Here is a 20,567-nt window from a genome sequence, read left to right on the forward strand (position 1 = left end):
TACAGCTCTGTCTGGAGATACATACAGCACTGATTAGCCAGTGCACAGGCAATCTACAACATACAGATCAAAACTAAATAAACAGTGCAAGAGTTTATTTTAAAACAATTACAAGATGTTTTCGATTTCTCCCTCATCCTGAACTACGTGTTTGAAAACGCACTCTTCATAAAAACCACATGCAAGTCTTTTTGATGGTTAAGCAGCTGCCACATGTCTGCACACATTGTCAGAAGATAGCACAGACCCCACACGCCACAGACGGAAGGAAAGAGAGGAAGGAAGGAGGGAGGGAAGGAGAGAGGAAACAGGAAGAGAGGGAGGCAGGAAGGTGGGGGAGGGAGGAAGGGGAAGGAAGGTGGGATTCTCCACTACTTCTTTTTTTATTTTTTATTTATGTTCTTTTAGAGAAAGAATTCTCTATTCACATGAATTTAAATCTTTAATCAGTACAGTTAATATGGGTCGTTGGTTTGGTTTTGTTTTGGTCTGTTTTTTGTTCGTTTTGATTTGTTTTTTGTCAATCATGAGGCTTGAACTCTGGGCCTGGGTGCTGTCCTTCAGCTCTTCAGCTCAAGGCAAGCGCTCTACCACTTGAGCCACAGCGCCACTTCCAGTTTTCTGGTGGTTTATTGGAGATAAGAGTCTCACAAACCTTCCTGCCCGGGCTGGCTTTGAACTGAGATCCTCAGATCTCAGCCTCCTGAGAAGCTAGGATTGGAGGCGTGAGCCACCGGCGCCCGGCATGTGGTTGCTCTTACTGGATGAGCGTTCATCATGAGTTTGACTTAAGCCGCCCAGTCAGTTCACAGCCCACTTAGCCTCCTTCATGGAGATGTGCGTCACGGTCGTCTCCAGATGCATGGTCCAGGACCACCCCGGAGTCCTCTTATGTAGCCATTGGAGGAGAGACGTCACATTGCCTCCAGGGCCTTTCCTTACTCGTGTGGAAAGGCGCATTGTGGAGTCGTGTATGGGCTGTGAGGTCATCCCTGTCTTGCTGCGTAAGTCTAAGGAGATGTAAAACACAGATGGACCAAGGTCATGACACACACAAGATGCATCTCTGTACTAGCGCTATTTCAGGAGCGGGAACGGAGCCGCGGGGTCCACGGTGCCCCCTTTGCAGCGGGTGTGAACCTCCTCCTCTGGAAGAAATCATCTCCACCCCACACACTGCCTGGGCCGCCGCGCCCTGCCTCCCTCGGCGCCCTCCCTCCCGCGGCCGCTGGATGCCCTCCTGGTGTTTGGGTGCTGCGCCCTCTTCAGTGTGACACACTGCTCTGCTCTGCGCCGCGGGTGGTGAGCTGTGATTCTCTCTCCCGCGCTTGCTTCGCGAGCTCAAGGCGCTCCGCGTGAGCACCCGAGTCCTGGCCTGCTCTTCCACGCATTCCTCAGTTTGGTGACAATGGAAATGAGCAGCTAGGCCTGCGTTTCGGCGTGAGACTGTTCACTCTCACCTCACACGAGACAAGCAGGTTCCAACTCCTATACTGGACTCCTGCACCTCGATTTTTGGCTTGTCTGTCTTTTCTGAGTGCTGTGAGTATTTGTCAGGGTTGAAAGGCTGTTACGAGCTGGTGTGTAAGAACAAGGTGTAAGAGGAGACGGCACCGTGCGAGTGGCCGGTGCAGGCCGGGATGCAGACGGGGTTCAGATCCGGCCGGCTGGTGCCCCTCCTGGTCTGCCGCGTGGGGTAACGCAGCGCACGCCCTCCGGTGCCTGCCTGACGCACGATACGCGCTCACGTGTTAATCACCTCTGTTACTGCTTACTGGCGGCGTTTATTTTATAGAGGGGTGGCGTCTGTGGACAGCCATGGTCATGGGCTTTGCAGTGTGTGGAGACTTAACAAGCCCAGGGCTTCAGCAAACCAGCTGGAGAATCAGTTAAGTCAGTTACTGGGAATGTCTCACCGGCGACACTGAATGGTATGAGCAAGATCCCGAAGGGCCTGCGTCTGCCTTCTCCACACTGAAGAAAAGATCTCCAGAGAGAGTGTAGCAGGTCACAGCCCTCCGCTCCCCAGTGACCGCGCCGCCAGGTGCCTGCAGCGCAGGAACAGCCGAGCTGCACCCCAAGGGAGGGGACCCCCGTGCAGCTCAAAAGAGAAGGTAAGAAGACCACGCAGGCAAGGGTGAGGGAGGCTGTGGCTCTGCGATTCGCAGAGTTCTGGAAATGATTGAGCTAAAGACACAGCTTAGCCCATACTCTGCTGAGCCGTCCACAGTCTGGAATCCTTGAGGAGTAAGTCAGGGTCGCTAGTTTTTCTGGCAAACTAAGGTTTACTCACTGAAATCCCATTTACAAACGCTCTTGGTGACAGTCGTTTGAAAGGCATTACAGCTTCCGCTTCCTTTTTAAACCAAACAAAGTGCCGCAGCATCTGCTCTCGGACTGCCCAGCGCCTGCTCAGGGTGGCGGTCTGTTCCCTTCCCCCGCCTGAAAGCTGCCGCCTCCCGAGCCGGCGCTGGGTCCGCCACGCCGGCCGGCCGGCCCAGTGCTGTACCCGTAACCTGCCTCCCCCATCCCCCCGTGCCCACCCCTTCCAACCCCATCACCATCTTACATTCCAGAACTCGAGAGCTTCTTCATCTTACTCGGCAGCTAGGCCGGGCGTCGGTGCGATGTCTGGGAGCCAGGCAACTCTCTTACGGTGAAAATACAGAGACTCAGCAAGCAGGATTTGCCTAACTTGTCCATCTTGTTCAGGAGCCACTTCTCCCACAAATCCTGGGATTGTCTGCGGCTGAGAAAAGCCAGGGGTCTGCATGCGTGAAGGAGGGTTCGTTTGAGGCTTGAATCGGAGCACCGTCTTCGTGCCAGCCAGCTACTGCTGCGTCGCGGTGGGCTGAAAAGGAAGGACTTGCCGTAGCAGTCCTTCCATCCTGTCAGGCCGCGCCGCTAGGCGCCCTCCTCCCACCGTCCCCAGGACGGTGTTGGCTTCCCTGCGCCAGGGGCGTCGGACGGTGAGCGGCCCGCCGTGGCCCACGCCACGCAGGAGGAGATGCCGCCGCTCTGCATCGCTCGGTCAGCTCAGCTACCAACCAGAACTTTCCCTCTGTGCGTTCAGATGCGGGAGGAGCTGACTGTCATGTGAGAGGTGAGCTGCTGGGGGGTTCAGTCGGCCTCTGCCCCGAGCCGAGCGCAGGAGAGAGCCCGGCGGTGCGTGAGAGCCCGGGCCGCCGAAACCGGGCCAGATCCTCTTCCGCTGCTAAGTCTCCAGACTTGTCACCCTGAAAACGCCCGATTATTCATCCCCCAAAGCCCACAGACTCTGAAAGCGTCTCTGTCAGCCTCTGCTCACTGGGGGGAGTTGTGTTCGGTTCAGTAGACACGCTCTCAGTGAGAGATTTTGAGTTTCGCGAGACACAGGAGAAACGTGACTGGCCCGTTCCTGGGTCTGTGTCGCGGCTTTGCGTCGCACGGAATGCTCGGTGCACAGCCGGCCAGGCGCGTGGGGGTGGCAGAGTTCGTCTGTTGTCTCTCCACCGAGACAAGTCCGTGTCCTTGCGTGTCACCTGTCCCCAGACAGACGTTTCCACCGAGCGCGGTGGGGCGCGGGTCCCGTGTCTGTGATTAGCCGCGCACGCGCGCTCTGTTGCTCTTTGTGTTTTCCTGGTATTAAATCTTTAAAAATACTTGGCTTGTTTTTGATGATTTCCGTAGATTCTGTTCTTCGTGATTTGTTTTTTTGTCGCCTTTGTGGGGATGTCAGGGCCTTTCTCAAGGACTCGGTGTCTCCCCGTGGTTTCCAGTGGAAGGAATTCCGTGTTGCGCTTCCTGTGGGATCCATGGACGCTGTGGCCCTGTGAGGCCTCTCCGGCACGGTCCACAGAAATGCCACATCCTCTGGCTCTCGGCAGTCTTGTCTTGATAACTGAGATCATTTGGGACAAATCATAGAGCTCTTTATAAGAAAAAGATACCAGATGTCTGGGCCATTGTTTCTAAGGTTGCCAAGTGGAGGCTGAAGGGGTATCTCGGTGCTAGAGGCCCTGGGTTCAGCGCCAGTACTGAACAAGAACAAGTTCATAGGAAACCCGTTGCTAAGTGGAAGCAAGTTCTTAGCTAGCCGTGAGCTTATGCACATCCAAGAACTGGGGTCACAGCCTGTGTGCTGGCGACCTAGCTCCTGTGACTCCAAGAAGCTCCTCTCCCAGGAGGCCTTGGAAGAGAGGGCGTGGCCGAAGGACCCAGAGCTTCTAGGCTTCCCCGCGGCCGGCTCCCGCCTCCCCCCCCCCCCACGCACACACGAGGAGCCAGTCTCACAATTCCGTCCCCACAGAGGGGACCAGACAGTCTAGCTGATCTTGTGCGAGTCCCCAAGTAAACCAGCCCGTGACATTCAGCTGAACTTGTTCCTGTGCACACTGCTTCTCCCCGCCCGTCCTGTGCTGTTAGTTTTGGCAGGGACAGCAGAGCATATAATAAATCATAGACGGAAAGAGCTTTTGGCCTAGCCCAGTTCAGCCTGCTGCAGGGTTAGAATACAGAGAGCGGTTCTGTTTTTAGACATCCCTTTACTAACCCAACATTCATAATTTATGATTTCACTGTAAAATTCCTGCAACACTACACCAAAAGTAGAGCTGCCCTTTAATTAAGTACTCCGGGTAGGAAAAATGTGAAACCGATGTGCAAAACATCTCTGTGCGCCGTGATTGATAGTGACTGCGTCTCCATGAACCCAGCCGAGAGGTCTCAACTTCCTGCCGGGTGAAGTGGTCTGGGGGCCGCAGCCGGCGTGCGCCCAGCGGGATCAGTCACTGCTGACAAAATCGACATCGTCCGGAGGCGCGGCGTGGAAACACTGGGGCGGAGGGCTGGCCTTCATCTGTGCTTTGCCACAAATGGACAAGACTTTAATCTTGGTGTCTGTGAGAGCCTGAGCCCGGCCTTCCCGCTGTCTCTGCAGCGAGGTTGCGCTGCGGAGCCTCGGGCCGCGCGGCGGGGGCCCAGCACGCCGGCGGGCTGCTTGTTAAGGCTGGAAGGGACGTGCCAAAGAGAGCCTTGGAGCCAGAGAGGGCCCGGCAGCCCCTTTGCAAGCCGGGGCTCGTCATGTAGCCCAAACTAGCCACAAACCCCAGGTCCTCCGCCTCAGCCTCCCAGTACCAGGGCTGCACGCGTGCACTGGGCCTCCTGGCTGTCCAGACGTGCTTCTGCGTCTTAGTTGGAAGTTGGCACGTTTCATTTTAAGAACAGAGGCATGATGCCAGCGAGTGTTGGTGGACCGAGCTCCCCAGCCCGCCGTGCCTCTGTCCTCGCTGAAAGGTGTGGTGGGTAATTCTGTATCCGAAACGCTTCAGGTTCTGGAAGGAAAGGAAATGGACATGTCCGTGGCTGCCATTCTGCCCCGAGTGCCCTCTGTGCTGTACGCCCGGCTCTGGGTGGGCACCCTGGCGCAGCCCAGCCGTGCGGGTCTTCCCCGGGCCCCGGATGCTGCGCTGGAGCTCCTTTGACGCCTGTGTGCATGTGACTTTCTGGTGTCTCTGCAGGTTTGGGCCGGGCCTGGTCATCTATTGGTACGGATTTATCCAGGAGCTGGACTGCAACCGGGAGAGGGGCATCCTGCTCAAAGCCTGTTTCCCCACGGACATTGTCACCTTGTGCCACGGCGCCGCCTGACCCGCAGAGCCCGGAGAGAGGCCGGGGGGAGCCAGGGCCGGAAGCAATCTCGCATTCCTGCTCCGTAAACTCCTGGCAGCGTCTGCCCTGAACTTCGGCTGAACTCTGGCCTCCGCGGTCGCAGGGCCGCCCCTCCAGACAAACGTATCGCGAGTTTCTGTTTTCCTTCTCCCCTCGCCCGTGTGAGCCTCCGAGAACTGCAGACACAGCCCACTCATTATCAGCATTTCTGTCTCTGTCAGACAGTTAGTTTATAGATACTCATAATCTTCCTTCCTTCCGCATGGCTTCTCCTGTGTACCCAACAAAAGCAAGAATGTGGAGGCTGAAAGGTGTGATTTTTCAATTCCCCTCCTAGTTATCAAACCACCCCTCTAAGCGCCCACTCCCTCCCTCTCCCTCCCCTTCTCTTCACCTGCATTCACGAGTACCGTGAGCATGGAATCACGGTCCACAGCCTCATGCAATTACCCCGCCCAAGCGGAGGAGAGCGGGAGCGTGGGGGCGGGCCAAGTTCCGCTCCCACCTGCGGGCCTCGCTGGTGCCCCGTGCGGGGCTGGAGGACTCCGACTCGGGGCGCTAAGTGCCACTGCAGAACGTGCCGGCTGGGAATCCGTCTTTCCATACTTCCTGTTCCAAAGCCACTGACGTCTGGCTCCGTGTCTGGAACCCGGGCTCCTCGGCTCCCGATGGCTAGTTTAGCTTCCAAGGGCTGTGTGTCCACGCCTTTTAGCCATCATTTTTATGAGTAATTTTTTTAGACGTGTGCTCTGTACACACTGCTTTTTTATCTGCATTTTATATAATTTAATTATGTAACACTCAAATCATTTAGACATTAGAAATATTCTGCTTTGAATGAATTGTGTGCCAAAAATAAACAGCAATTTTTAAATAACCACAATAAAAGAGATTTTTGTGATTGTTCACCTCAGTTTATTTGCTTTAATGTTACTGCCGACCTATCACCAGTCAACAGCAAAAACATCAATAAAACAACTATAAACCTATCTTTAGAAAATTAAAAGTTAGGGGCTGGGAAGAGATGGCTCAGTGGTAGAGCACTTGCCTTGCATGCATGAGGCCCTGAGTTCCACATAAGGCCCTCAGCACCACATAAGCAAAAAGAAAAAAGCCGGAAGTGGCACTGTGGCTCAAATGGTAGAGCGCTAGTCTTGAGCTGAAGAGCTGAAGGACAGCGCCCAGGCCCAGAGTTCAGGTCCCATGACTGGACCCAAAAAAAAAAAAAAAGGAAAATTAAAAGTTAAGCTACATAAGAAAATGTACTTGGCACCTGGCACCAGTGGCTCACGCCTATAATCCTAGATGCTCAGGAGGCTGAGATCTGAGGATCACTATTCACTCCCAGCCTGGGCAGAAAAGTCCACAAGACTCTTTATTTAGCCAGTAAGAACCCCAAAGTTTACCTCTGGCCCATGGTTGAGTATCAGCCTTGATCGAAAAAGACAGAGCTCAGGGCCCTGCGTTCAAGTCCCTGGATCAGCACCACAATAAGAACATGTGTTTAGTAAAACATGCCTTTGATAGTATTAAGTACATAACTTTAGAACTAATATTAATAAGTTTTGTAAACACTTTTAAGTTGTACACTTTGGTTCTTTCCAAAGGCCAAATTTGTCATTGGGCACTTAAAAGGTTTGCAGAACTCTACTTCTTTTCCTTTGGACTTGTGTCATGTTCAAAGCCAGCGTGTGTCCCGGCCGAGCCGGCCTGAGGTCCCGAGGGCGGTGTCAGGCAGGCTTGTGCTTCCGAGAGATGTCTCACATGGGGTATTGCGAGTGAGCAGAGGACGGACCCTCCCGGGCCGCGGCCTCCACACGCTCGAGAAGCTGGCCAGGCCCACGCCACGCTGCTATTTGCCCCAGGGAATGTTTCCTCTACCTGCGCAGACGTCAGAACTCTTGTTAAACCCTTGTCGAGGACTTTCACGTTGAACAAATTTATGATGTGCATGCACAAATAAAAGATTAAAAAGGGGCTTACAATTTATCTGTTTTCCTGGAGCCCCGCTGCTGCTGTGCGGCGGAGCAGGTCAGCGTGCCCAGCAGGACGCCGCCCGTGGGTGGACGGGGAGCCCGTGGGTGGGCGGGGGCCCCCATGCTCCCCCCCCCCCCGCCCGCACACACCATGACCACCGCTCCCCTGCTGTAGAACTGGAGCGTGCCACAGAAGGGGGCAGCGAGAAGCACAGAACCTCCATGGCTTTCCCTGTATTCTGGAAGCACCGGTCTGTGTCTGTGTCCGGCCTCTGCATGGTCTGTGTCCGGCCTCTGCATGTTGTTGGCTGGTTTGCTTTTCTGGTTCGCACAATCTTAAGCATCACTCCTGGAATGCAGACACGGAATGGAGACGTATTTTTCCTTATTGCTGCCATCATTAGAACATTAATGTTAAAGCAAGTTATGTTTATGGGCCTTTGCATGTTGTGCTGACGAATTATGCCACATCAGGACACGGGACCGCGCGTAAAACCTCACACCAGGTGCCGTCCAGCCCAGCCCAACACACGGATCGGCTCGGAGGTCTGCTCAGGGTGACCCCACGCCTGCCCTCGTCTCCCCCCGAAGCCACGCGCAAACGAGTGAGTCTTCCTGGGTGGTGTTTCTTCTTTGCCTTCTAGTGAGGTGGATGTCAGCTCTTCAGAACACTCCTGCGATCACGGAGAAGGCTAGACCTTTGGAAGAAAGCATTTCAACCATAGGGGGGTGTGTGTGTGTGTGTGTGTGTGTGTGTGTGTGTGTGTGTGTGTGTACACGTGCAGCTCACTTTCCAAGCCGCTTGATAATTTGTTGGTCTTTGGGGTGCGTTAACTCATGCGAGCCACCTGGGGCTCGCGTGATGAGGTCATCTGTAAGCCCCCTGTGCCAGCCGCACTAATTAATGCCTGGTGCCAGCGTGAGCGGCCCCTTCCCTCGTCGCCGGCTGGGAGAGCCACCCCGCGCCCTGTCCTCTTCAGAACCTCAGCACCTTGCACGTCTGCTCGTGTGAGCCCTGTGCACAGACCTGTTCCAGCTGAAATAATGCCCTCTGAACCCGTGATCCTCTCTCTCTCTGCAGAGGCCGAGAGTCTTGAGCAGTCTGTAATCTGCTGCTTCTTCCTGGATGATAATCTCAGTGGTTGTGAGTCCTGGCATGCACGCTGACGGTGCCAGACCTAATCTCCCGAGGCAGGACAGCACCCAGGCTGCCTCCGAGTGCCGACGCAGGGGACACCGAAGCGGGGGACACGGCTGGCCCGTGCCCCACAGCCCCTTTCACTGAGGTCATGTGATTAGACCAGGCCTTCAGTGCATTGTTTTGCCAACGAAGCCAACAGAACATTTTTAGAGATTCCTTGGGCCAGAGCGGGGTGATGTTCAACTGACCCAGAGATGAGTCAGAATAGCCGAACGTCGGTCTGACTTGAAGACTGTTTGTTCATCAGCAGGGCGCGTGCCCACGGCCCCTGGCCCCGGGCCCTGCCGCGGGAGTCCCTGCTTTATGACCAGAAGCTTGGGTCTCCTGGAGCACCCGCATTCTGTGAGCGTAACTGGAGAGGGGAGGAGAAGGCAGTGTCTGCAGGGCTCATCTACAGAGCCGGGCCGCGGCGGTGAGGAAGGCGCGTGGGACCGAGTGTGAGTCACCCACTTCTCAGGAGGTCCACAGATTAGATGAGGAAGATGGAGTTATTAATTAAATAACAACCAGAACAACTTGGCTCCCGCTGTGTTTTTCGCTTTCCTGCTATTGTTTCAAGTATGGCTGTGAGACAAAGCTCGGCCGGGTCATGCACTATAAATTGCAGTTTTCAGACAATAGTAATCCACTCGCACGATTTCAAAGCCTGATCAAAGAACATCAAAAAGACCTGAAAACTTTTCCGCAGTGCACGGGGAGGGAAGTGCTCATTTGATGTCTTCAATTTCGTCCACCCAATCTCACAGTTGGATCCTGGTTTCTATACCTGTCTTATATAAAAACCCAAGGTATTGATGAAGGAAGTCAACTGGTTCATGTTGCGTTGTATGTGAATAAACAAGAATTAAGTTTTCACATAGTGACCCAGAATGTCTAGAGACAACGCTGTTAGCGACTATAACACAATAGCACTTAAATTTGGTTACTCAGGGTTTGATAAGACTGTAACCCTTGCAGTTAAGGTAAAGCCAGTCTCTGGATTTGTTTGGCATTTCAGTGATCATATTTACTTTTTGTCCCTGTCCCCTCGCTTGGATTTTCCCTGTTCTGTCTCACGTGGTGGGCAGGATGCGGCAGGAAGCCCCCTGGTAACAGCAAAGCTGGGGAAGCGCCTGGCTCAGCCCCGAGGAAGGCAGCGTGCGCTGTGCGGCTGTGGCAGGCTCGGCTGAAGACCCGCGCCCTGGGTCAGGGTAATTTTTCATTTTTTAAAAGGTAGGTCATTCTGAAATGTTGATGTGAAATATAGCTCAGTCAATTAAGTAATAACAATTGAAGTTCAGAGTTTAATTGAGGGCCAGACATGAAGCCAGTGGCCATTAACCTAACGCAGGCATTGATTCTTCCGGAAACTGCCTTGGTCAAAGTGTGTTGCGAATAGCAAGCATTTCTTTCTTCCCTTTGAAAAATCTGTCCTGTGCCGCCGTGACATTCAACACAAAGACATCCAGGAGTAACTTGGTGTATCTACGTAGACTTCTTGAATTTTTAAAATTTTAAATTGCAATTCATTTGTGAAACATCAAAACCTAAAGAACTTGTTCTGGAAACCCGATCTTCTTAAAGGCAGGGAGTACTCTGTATTTGGTGGCCTAGTGTTAACTGCTGACTGACTTGTCTCTGCTCCCCTAAGGCAAGAGTTCCAGCATCAGTCCATAGTGCTGTGGGTGCAGGAGCGTGTCCCGCTCCGCCAGCGCCTGGCTGAGACCCAGCTTAGAACCAGCACGCTGTGCACAATCAGTGCAGTGTACGAGGAGCCTGTTCTTACTTGCATGAAGGAAATAACTGTTCCTCATTTTCCTCAGCTAAAAATGGGTGTATTCACCGGAATCAAGGAAAAGCATATGTGTTAATGTTAAAGAATTAATTACGGGCCGGGCGCCGGTGGCTCACACCTGTCATCCTAGCTACTTAGAAGGCTGAGATCTGAGGATCATGGTTTGACGCCAGCCCAGGCAGGAAAGTCCCTGAGACTCTTATCTCTAATAAACCACCAGAAAACCAGAAGTGGTGCTGTGGCTCTAGCAGTAGAGTGCTCACCTTAAGCTGAAGAGCGCAGGGACAGTGCCCAGGCCCAGAGTTCAAGCCCCACGACTGACAAAAAGAATTAATTATAGCTTATGTGTGGCCTGAGTGGTAGAGTACCTGTGTAGAAAGCCCCAGACCCTGAGTTCACACCCCACTGCTGTAAAATTAAACAACTTATTTTTTTTTAATCCTCAAAAGGTGAAGTGTTTTAGGTTTAAGCTTGACTGTCACTCTACTCCATTTTCCTTACAGTTAGCCTTAGAGCTTTGCCATTTACACGGAGTTGCTAGAGGAGAATATTAAACATCTCATTCTTTCTGAAAAAAAGGCAAAAAGCTTTATCTTTGCAGTTCTGCTTTTAAAAGTTCCTCTTAAAGTCACGTCAGGGCCCCAACTCTTCTGTGACACACACACACACACATGTTACATACACACACACACACACACACACATTACATACACACACACGTTCCTAGTTCTTCCCAGCAGTTACAGGGCTCCAACTCTTCTGTGTTTGTCTCTCTCTCCTCTCTCTCTCTCTCTCTCTCTCTCTCTCTCTCTCTCACACACACACACACACACACACACACACACACACGTGTTTCTAGTTCTTCCCAGCAGTTGCTGGGTCTCGTGAGGGCTGTGCTGAGCAGCGTGGCAGGAGGCACCGGCTTCCTGGCGTGGACGTGGGTGGCCGAGCGCGCTGGCTCTCTGGTCCTTTGCCAACAGCATCTGACCTTCGGAGAGACGCTGTCCGAGACCCCTCGGGGGCGTTTCCTTGTTAGTCATTAGTTCAGATCACATTATCACTTGAAAGCCAAAGGCTTTTGACATATTTCCGCATATTTTTGAAACTTGTAACACAAAAGGAGCGGGAACTTCCACACTGCTCCTGGCTAGCCGCTTTCCCAGGCTGGTCTGTCCGTGACCTCCTCCAGTGCTGCAGACAGCGCCCGCGCTGACACCAGGCTCCCGGCTCTGTCGATGATTTTACTTCTTCCGTATCCAGCACACAGGGATTTAAGACACAGATACTTACTGGATCTCTGTTGTGTCTTTGGAGGTATTCTGGGCGGTGTAGGGGATTTTTCTGGCATGCAATAAAAAGTCCTTCTTGGAGAAAAATATTAGTAGCTGAAGTAAAAGCAGCATAAAAATTTGAAATTTTCAGGAAATCACAATGTGAGAGGGAAACCCGTGGCACTTTTAATTAGATATGTCTAGACAGCGGTGCGAAGATAGCGTAAGGAAAGTGACCGAAAGCTACGGGTCCCCAGGAGCGGGAAAGAGAGGAGGCGGCAGAGACAGTGTGACCACACTGTAGGGCATGCGCGTGTGAATGACCCTGGCGCGGCCGAAGCAGGGGTCACGGGAGCTCAGAACAACCCGCAGCGGGCCGGGCAGGTGCCAGAGGGTGCCGCACGGGACCCCATCGCGAGATACAGAGGGTTGAGCCCGAGTCTCTGTCAGAAGGCTGGCCACTGCGCCAGACTCCCGTTCCAGACCTGCAGCCTCCCATGCGCAGAGCAGGGTTAGGAAACTGAGCCACAAGGTGGTAAAGAAAGAGCAGAGAAACCACCTCAACAAACCAGATGACTGTCATGAGGGCTGAAGAGGAGAGCGGGAGACAAGAGGCAGAGGTCAGGGGTCATGGTGAGGGGCGGGTCACAGGCAGCTGAGGAGGTGAGTCTTTCCAGGTCCTGTTTCTAGGAATTGAGGCCTGTTGCCTGGGGAAGCGCAGGGAAGTGAATTTCACCTCTAAGAGTGTTCCAGAAGCCCCAGCATCCACCAAGATGCCAAGATGGTGCTGGTTAGACCCAGTATCCATACTTCACGGGGAGGAACAATGGAAGAGGAATGCGATGAAGGTTGAAGGGTTACCAAGGTCTAGGGTAGCTGAACTCTGTCAGGCAAGAGAAGAATTCAGACAAGACTCAAACATCGTAAGGATGGTAGGAAAGTTTATTAGAACAAGAAAGAAAGGGCATGTGGCCTAGCCGCCATCTTCACCATCTCTGATCCCTCAGGACAGCTGGGCCTTGGGGCCACTGGTGAGGATGGGTGGCTTTCTGGTTGGTGTGTCCTGTAAGCATGGGGCTGGTCCTCACTTCCTCGTTCCTTTGTGGACCCCTGACTGTTTCCTTGGCAGGCTCTACAGGCTGCACTTCTCTGATTTGCTGCTTTTCTACCACTAACTTGTATCAGAAATACTTGACGTGCGTTTCTGGAAACAGTGGAGAGGAAGGCGGTGAGGGAGAGAGTGGCAGAGGCAAGCAACGGGGCGCTGCGTGTCTGTCTGGACGCAGTGAGAACGCCTCTGCATAAAATGCCAGCTAGCAAAGCTAGGATGGGCCAAAAAATAAAATCACGAGCCATTTCCCCCATCGTTCCTTACCATCAAAGTGCAGTGTTGGTCTGTGGTTAAAGTCTGTCTGAAAATTCTGATAAACCGAATACAACCATAGAGTTACTACCTTCAAGCAAGGTGCTTGGCTGGAGACATGGCAGGCAAGTGCTGAAGAGCCTGCCAAGTGAGTGTGAGGCCGAGAGTTCAAACCCCAGAGCTACCAAAAAAGAAACAGAAGGCCAACAAGGTATCCGCAGAAAGGTACAGAAGGACGGTGGGACTTCAGGCAGCAAAGGCCCGAGGAATGAACAATGCCACTGATCTGATGGGAGCGTGGGATTCCATTCCTCTTTCTGGCTCTGCCGGAGTCTGGAATTTTGAGGAGCTTCTTGCGTTACGTAGACCTGTATACTATCTAGTGTGCACAGGGTGCTTTTGCCCACACTAGACTAGGAATTCACACTCACTTGCAGACTTTGCTCCTGTCTCATGGCCTTTGTGCCATCTGGTATCTTCTCCTTCACTCAGAATGTTTTTGTAGGTAGTGGTTGAGACGTGGGGGGTTGTGTATGCAGATACTGGGACTTTAATTTAGAGTCTGGGAGCTTTTTTGCTCAAGACTAGCATTCCACCACCTGACCCACAGCTGGCCTCTCCAGCCTTGACGACGGCTTTCCTGGCGGTGCGAGCGTGGTGTAGTGTGAATGAAGAGGCGTGGGCCTGCTGAATTAAGTTTTCATTTGGTTCCTTGACAGCTCCCCCCACGAGGTACAGGACAGCAAGTGGAACCGTTGGCAAAGCTGCGTCAGTTTGTCTCATCAGTTCCGAATTTTAGACTGGGTGGCCCCAGACCCTGCGTTTTCCAGACAGGAAAACTGAAGTCAAGAGAGTTCCGGTGGCCTGTCCAGTCACATGGCCCGCTTCTCCGGGGTGAATGCCTCGCTCCAGGGGGCCCTCGTAATTCCCTACACTTAGACCTTACCAGGAGAGGCATGTGTTTTAGGAACATACTTGAACTGAACAGTACTGTTTTGGCTTTGCCCCTAATACTCTAATCTCTATGGTGGCTGTCAGCTGGTGGTTTTGCTTTGTTTGGTTTGTTTTGTTGATGGTAGTATAAAACCCATAGCATTTTGTGACAGTTTCTTTACATTACCATCAAACCTAAAAATGTGCCACTAGGAACGATTTTGGAAATATTGAAGACTTTGTTTTTCTGACACCAATTTACATATTGATTGTTCTCTCACTGTGAAAAACTCTCTCTAGACATTATATTTACCATCTTCTCTTCCTGTGAGGATAATGTTTAAACTAGTTACCTTGAGAATGACCAGTATATAATACCTGGGCTCTATCAGCAGACCCTGGTGGCTAAGACCTGAGCATGGAAGCTCCCCCCCTCACCTCCCCCCCAGCCTCCTCCCCCCAGCCTCCTTCCCCTCCCTCTCCCTACGCATCCTCCCCCCTCCTCCTCCCCCTCCCTCCCTTCTCCCCATCCCCCTCCTCCCCACTCTCATACACAGCTTCTGAGTCTTCACCTGTAAGAATGAAATCCTAGCCATCACACAGGACTGTTGCAAGGATTCAGTAACATCAGTGCTTAGTGCACTTTATATAAATCATAGCTCTAATAAAACTAGAATTCTATAGTATAATTGTGTTACATATTATACAACTATCAATGAATTGTCACTAACCTAGAAGGATTTAAAAAGTATGTTTTCTGTGGTCATGTAGAAATCGCTCTCACGTAGATCACTTGGCCAGTTACTGCGGTTTTTCCAACACTCACTTAGTAAAAGAAACACATGAAGACGTGTTTCCCGAAGTGCAGAGAGGCAGCACAGCCCCTGGTCTGGGGGCAGGCGTGGGCTGACCCCAGGGCTTTTGCCGACTGCCCAGCATGGCGCTGCTGCTCCGCCAGCTGCCGGGTCGCTGTGCCGCACACCGCGCTCCGCGCTCGGGCAGCCAGAGGCCACCTGACTGCCGTGACAGCCCTGCACCAGGCCCCAGGCAGACCCCGAAATACACACGGGTGGTCGCCACCCAGAGCTTCCCGTAAGCAGATGGAAATACCTTCCCCGGCCATTGCTCACTCACGGAAAGGAGGCATAGATGCTAGTTGTGCTTGGTCTCTGAGGGGTGGTCTGCACAGTTTGGGGCTCTCGGCAGCACTCCACTCCTAAACCCAGACCCGCCGGATCCCAGGCTCCATGAGCACACGGGGGGCGGGGCGGCCGGCCAGGCTGGCTCCTCATGGGCGCCCAGCAGGGCGGTCCTCGGTGCAGAGCACTTTGTAAACAGTTAACTGAGCCACACAACACCCCAAGGCCCCCGAAGGCCCTGTGCCCCTCACAAGACCGAGCGCATCCGCCTTCGCTTCTGGTGGCTCGCTTACCTATTCTGCCACAGTAAAAGAAACGGGGGGGAGGGGGGGAGACACTGTCAAGAGGTTGAGTCCTCTCTGTCCATAGCAGACACGACCCAAAAACGGAAGAATACTTTTAAATAAAAATGCATCCACGGCATCGCGAATATTAGAGGGTAGCCTCAGTTGCCCGTTCTGACTTCCGGGGGACGCGCAGAGAGTCTGTCTGTATTTGTGGTAGTCCCTCCTGCGCCACTGGAAGACGCAAATATCCAGCCAGGCTCTCGGCAGGTCCCTGGCCGCCAGCCTCAGGGCAGGTGACACCCTCACAGGAGGCGGGTGGCGGGTGCCGTTGAAGTCTCCGTGCCCTTGGTGGCCCCGCTCTGGAGAAGCGCCACTTAACGTGAAATGGTGCACTCCGGTCACCCAGCACTCAGGAAGCAGAGGCAGGAAGGTCATAAGACCAGCCTGGGGTACACAGTGAGGCCTTGTCTTGAGATAGATGGATTGGAGAGAGAAAAAAATACTTTTTTTCTTGCATAGAGTAAAGGTTTTGCAGAGTAGATGTCCTTCTGAGAAATAACTGGCAGCAAACAGGTCTGCTGCTTCCTGTTACACTGTGACTACTGTTACCATCACACTTTAGGAACTGAACTAGAAACATGAATGAAGACTGTTCTGAAATCACTTGGTCTGATTGTATGTTTTTATTTTATTTCTCGTGGTGCTCACGGTTAACCTCAGTGCCTTGCGCAGTGTCAGATAAGCCTTGCCCCTTGACGACGTGATTGCTGAAACTTAAGTTTGACACAGTGGAGTCAAAACACCACCTTACCAGACACCACCGTACTCACGCACCTGGCTCCTGGGCCCACGTTGACGTGCTTGGAGACAGGAGGAGAGAGGCTGCATGGCTGCATGGGAGCTCTAACTCCTTCCGGGCTGAGCCGCAGATTCCCAGAGAGTCCGCTGACCATTCCGGGGACGGAGCTGGGCAACGTAACGCTGTAAGCGGGCCCGGTCAGTTCCACAGGAGCTAATAAGGACTCCCGAAGAAAACTCCACTGCAGAGTTAGCTATTCCTGAAGCCTGAGAGAGAGAGAGAGAGAGAGAGAGAGAGAGAGAGAGAGAGAGGGAGGATGTGTGGCAAATACAACTCATGGTTTAAGTCTCTCCCTCTTCTCCTTCCCTGTCTCTCTCTCTCTCTCTCTCTCTCTCTCTCTCTCACTCTCTCTCACACACACACACACACACACACACACACACCATCCTTTCTACCTGAAGGCAGTTTGAATCAGGAACCGGAAGGAGATGGCTGGTCACGGTGCAGGTGCACGGGTCTAGCGGAGGCTGCTGTGGCGGGAGGGCCGCGCACTGTGAGGCTTAGCACAGGCTCGTGCCCGCCTTTGATGTTAGCATGGGGCAGGTGGAGTGCAAGCCCTCTGTGACCGGGCGTAAAGGGCCAAGAAATCTCCAGAAGCCACCAGAGCCGCCGAGCTTGGGTAAGTACTGCCGCCCCTGGCTGCATGGGAAGAAAAGAGCGTTCTTGTTTCCGTGATCATTCACTAGGTATTCTGCTACTTGCATCCAAATACCATTCCTGACCGGCCACAAAGGTACTAAATATATCTACAGATCTCAAGGACATCCTTTAAATTCTCCAAGAGAAAGAAAGGCCGTGGGGCTTCTGTCCGGCAGCCGGCCAGCTTCTGCACGACAGTCTAGGCGTGGACACCAGCAGAAGCCCCTGGGCATGTCGGTCTGGGCGGTCTCCACACGCCTGCGAGTGGTACTTCCCCGCTTCTCACGCGGCCTGATCCCCTGATCTGAGGGCTTCGTTTGCTTTATTTCTAACTACTCTGGGTATAATGGAGAAGTGTGGCTATAAATATGTTACAAGCCAAGGAAACGTCTGACAGTGAAACTCAGGCCCAGGCTCCTGGAGGCTGCTTATCTCCCTAAAACTGGAGGGGTGCCGGCACTGCTTTCTCACCGGAAGCAAGGTCCTGGGGACACGTGGCGGTGAGCGCTCCTGGCCTTCTCCATGCGCGAGCTCAGCCGTGAGTAGGAGCCCCCCCTCCCCCCAGCGCTGTGAGGTCACACGAACAGCCCTGCGGACAGCAGCCCTCCCGCGAGAGCGGCCAGGTGTTCACTGCTACAGAATAAATCCTTTTGCCTGCTTTTTTAGCTCCTGATTAAAAAGCAAAACTGTAACACAATCCTTAAACAAATTTTAAATGGTATCATCATTGTTAATGCTTTTTTTACAATTCAGTTCATCACAGAGGCAAATCAGTTTCTCATTCATAAGTTCTCCAATTGTCAAAACAATGTACAGGATCGTTTATCATAATGTAACATATCGTAGAAAGCAATCATAACATAAAGAAGATTTTGCCTTATATAAAGGACAGCTTATTTTGATATATTTTAAAGGCAAATCCTGGTTGGCTATTCACTAATTTGTTGCTATGAGCAACATACTGTTTGATTTTGGAAACCTTTAAAATGTATACTAAGCTAATGCCTGTTTTTCCTGTCTCTCTCTCATGCTCATTCTCCATTTCCCCCACCCCTCTCCTTTAGTGTTCTTTGTGGGTGTAGAGGTGTGCCGGTCTGGGGCTTGAACTCAGGGCCTTGAGTACTGTTCCTGAGTTTTTGTACTCAAGGTTAGCTCAGGTGGTCTCAGGTCCACTTCGGCTTTTTGGAGATCAGAGTTTCAAAAGATGTTCCTGCCTGGGCTGGCTTCACGTCATGATCCTCAGAGCTCAGCCCTTTGAATAGCTAGGTATACAAGCATGACCCATAAGCACCTGGCCCTATTTTTTTTTCTTTTAACTTTCTTTTAATGTGTGTGTGTGTGTGTCTGTGTGTGTCCTGGGGCTTGAACTTAGGGTCTGGGTGCTGTCCAGTTGGTATAGCCAACTTTATGAATAAATATCACCATGCAGTGCTTAGTGACTAAAACCCATATTCCATCCCTATGGAACATGACCTGAGCCTCATCAAGGCTGGGAATTGGCAAACATTTTCCTCACTGTGATTTTACTCATGGTTACGTAAAGCATTTCCATTGGCTAGAATTCATTGAACTTTACTCTCAAGATGGATGTTTTTATTGTTTGTAAATGAAGCCTTCTTTCGGTAGATAGACAGATGATAGATAGACGGACAGATAGAGGAACTCTGGTCCCTGGGGCTCCTGCTGCTGTGCAGGAGAAGCGTTTTTTCTTGTGTGTCTGGAGGAGCACACCTCTGACCAGTTTGGGATTTGTATCTGAAGCATTCGCAGTACAGACACGTTTGCAGCGTCACAGAAGGGAGTGCAGTGGAGTGGCTGTGTACACGAACGTCATTCTGTGTAGAGGCCGGGTGTGATCCCGCATTTGGAAGGGCTTGAGGAGTGGCCAGCGAGGCCCCCGAGCAAGCTACTAACTGCATGGTTTAAAGGGAGGCCTTTATTCTCCTGCAGTCCTGGACCTGGGCTTGGGCAGGGCCTTTCTCCCTCCGAGACCTGTGGCGGGTCCTCCACTGCTTCCTAGCACTGCCTTGACTTTCTGTGGCTGGAAACTCCACCGTCCTCATCCATCCACCGGTGTGACCTGCGCCTCTCCCAGGTCCGGCCACGCACCGAGGTGCGCGTGGAACCCCACTCGCAGCTCCGCATCTGCACTTAGAGCCGTCTGCGCCCCAGGTGCCGTCGCTCAGTTGTGTGGACGGAGGACGGAGCACTGCCCTTCGTGTCCCCCCCCCCCCCCCCCGTCCTCTGGTTGTGAACAGGTGCGTGGGTCAGAAGCCTTAGCCCGGTCCCCGCCCCACAATTTCAGGAAGAGCGTTCAAGATTCAGCCACAACCACAATTTACTCTTCTTAGTAACTACTGTTCACCACACGCGTGCGCGTGTGCGCAGGCCTCCTTGAAAGGTCAAAGAAGCTTCCAGGTTTTCCCTGTGTAGAGAATGAGCGTGTGCGCGCATGACTTAAACCCGGAGTGGCTCTGTTGGACTCACATCGAATCACAGCATGCACTTGGGGAATCTACATGCGCCGCGAGAGCTGTTGAAGGCGACTCGGCCACTGCTGTCCCGCCTTCAAAGTATGCCCTGGTGACATCTACCTAGAACTCTCCAGAATTCCACCACCACAATTCCACCAGACCCACATCCTTATCAATTCGTATATATATATATATATATGTATGTATGTATACATGTATATGTACATACATATTCGTATACATGAACTGCACATTCCTGAAACCATCTGGCTCCCAGGAGTTTCCGGGCAGCGGTCCTGCAGCAGCCCGGTAGCTCTGTGCCTTTGATGATGTAAGATGTTTTTCTCTTCAGTAAGTAGAACATGTCAAAACTTCCACATTATTCTGTCAATTTTCTTTGCTTTATGATACAGTGCTTTGAACTATGTCTATCCTTCGACTGATGTTTTCCTTATGATTAGAACACATAAAACTATCTATTAGGTATACTTTTTCATGCTAGAACTTACTAATTTCTAATGTTTCCATCACAAAGATGCTGGGAACTCAACTTTCTTTCCATGAGTAATGGGTTTCAGAGTCAACAGCATGATGTAGAAGATGCCGGTGCTCCTTGACATGGGAGCTTACAGACCCTATTTTCCAAAGCAGAAACATGACATTAGTAAATAGCTGAACAGGCAGCCAGCCTAAAGAAGAGGAATTTCAAAGAACGGCAGAATAAATGCTGTATTTTGCTTTTAGATTCAGTTGTTTTTTTTTTTTTTAAATCTCGAGTACTAGCTTAAAAGATTAACCAGCTGTTCATCTCATAGGCTTGAACGCACACCTCTCAGTAGAAAACAAATTGGCATTTGAAGTTCCTGGATAAAGTGCTATTCGGAGTGGCCCACAGTCATTAAAACATACGGTTAGTCTTGTGAATGGCATCGGTGGAAAATCTTTCTTATTGTACAGAAAGCAGTAGGAGTAAACTTTGAGTCAAAGGCAAGTTCTTCCGGT

General features: G+C 52.1%; 1 protein-coding gene across 4 annotated transcripts in view; it reads left to right on the forward strand.

Moving 5' to 3' along the window:
- The window catches only part of Cdin1 (CDAN1 interacting nuclease 1), a 189,404-nt gene that overhangs the window by 155,753 nt on the left and 13,084 nt on the right, over positions 1-20,567 (forward strand). For 3 of the 4 annotated variants that reach the window (XM_042687639.1, XM_042687640.1, XM_042687642.1), the window contains one exon: positions 5,499-6,562. The exons of the other annotated variant lie outside the window; for it this stretch is intronic. In XM_042687639.1, the coding sequence (XP_042543573.1) occupies positions 5,499-5,628 (130 nt within the window). In that variant the 3' untranslated portion in view covers positions 5,629-6,562. Of the gene's footprint in view, positions 1-5,498; positions 6,563-20,567 lie in introns of those variants that run through there. 4 annotated transcript variants of the gene reach the window in all.

The sequence above is a fragment of the Dipodomys spectabilis genome, unplaced genomic scaffold, assembly GCF_019054845.1.
Source record: "Dipodomys spectabilis isolate Male_0828 unplaced genomic scaffold, ASM1905484v1 ptg000108l, whole genome shotgun sequence".
Lineage (NCBI taxonomy): Eukaryota > Metazoa > Chordata > Mammalia > Rodentia > Heteromyidae > Dipodomys > Dipodomys spectabilis.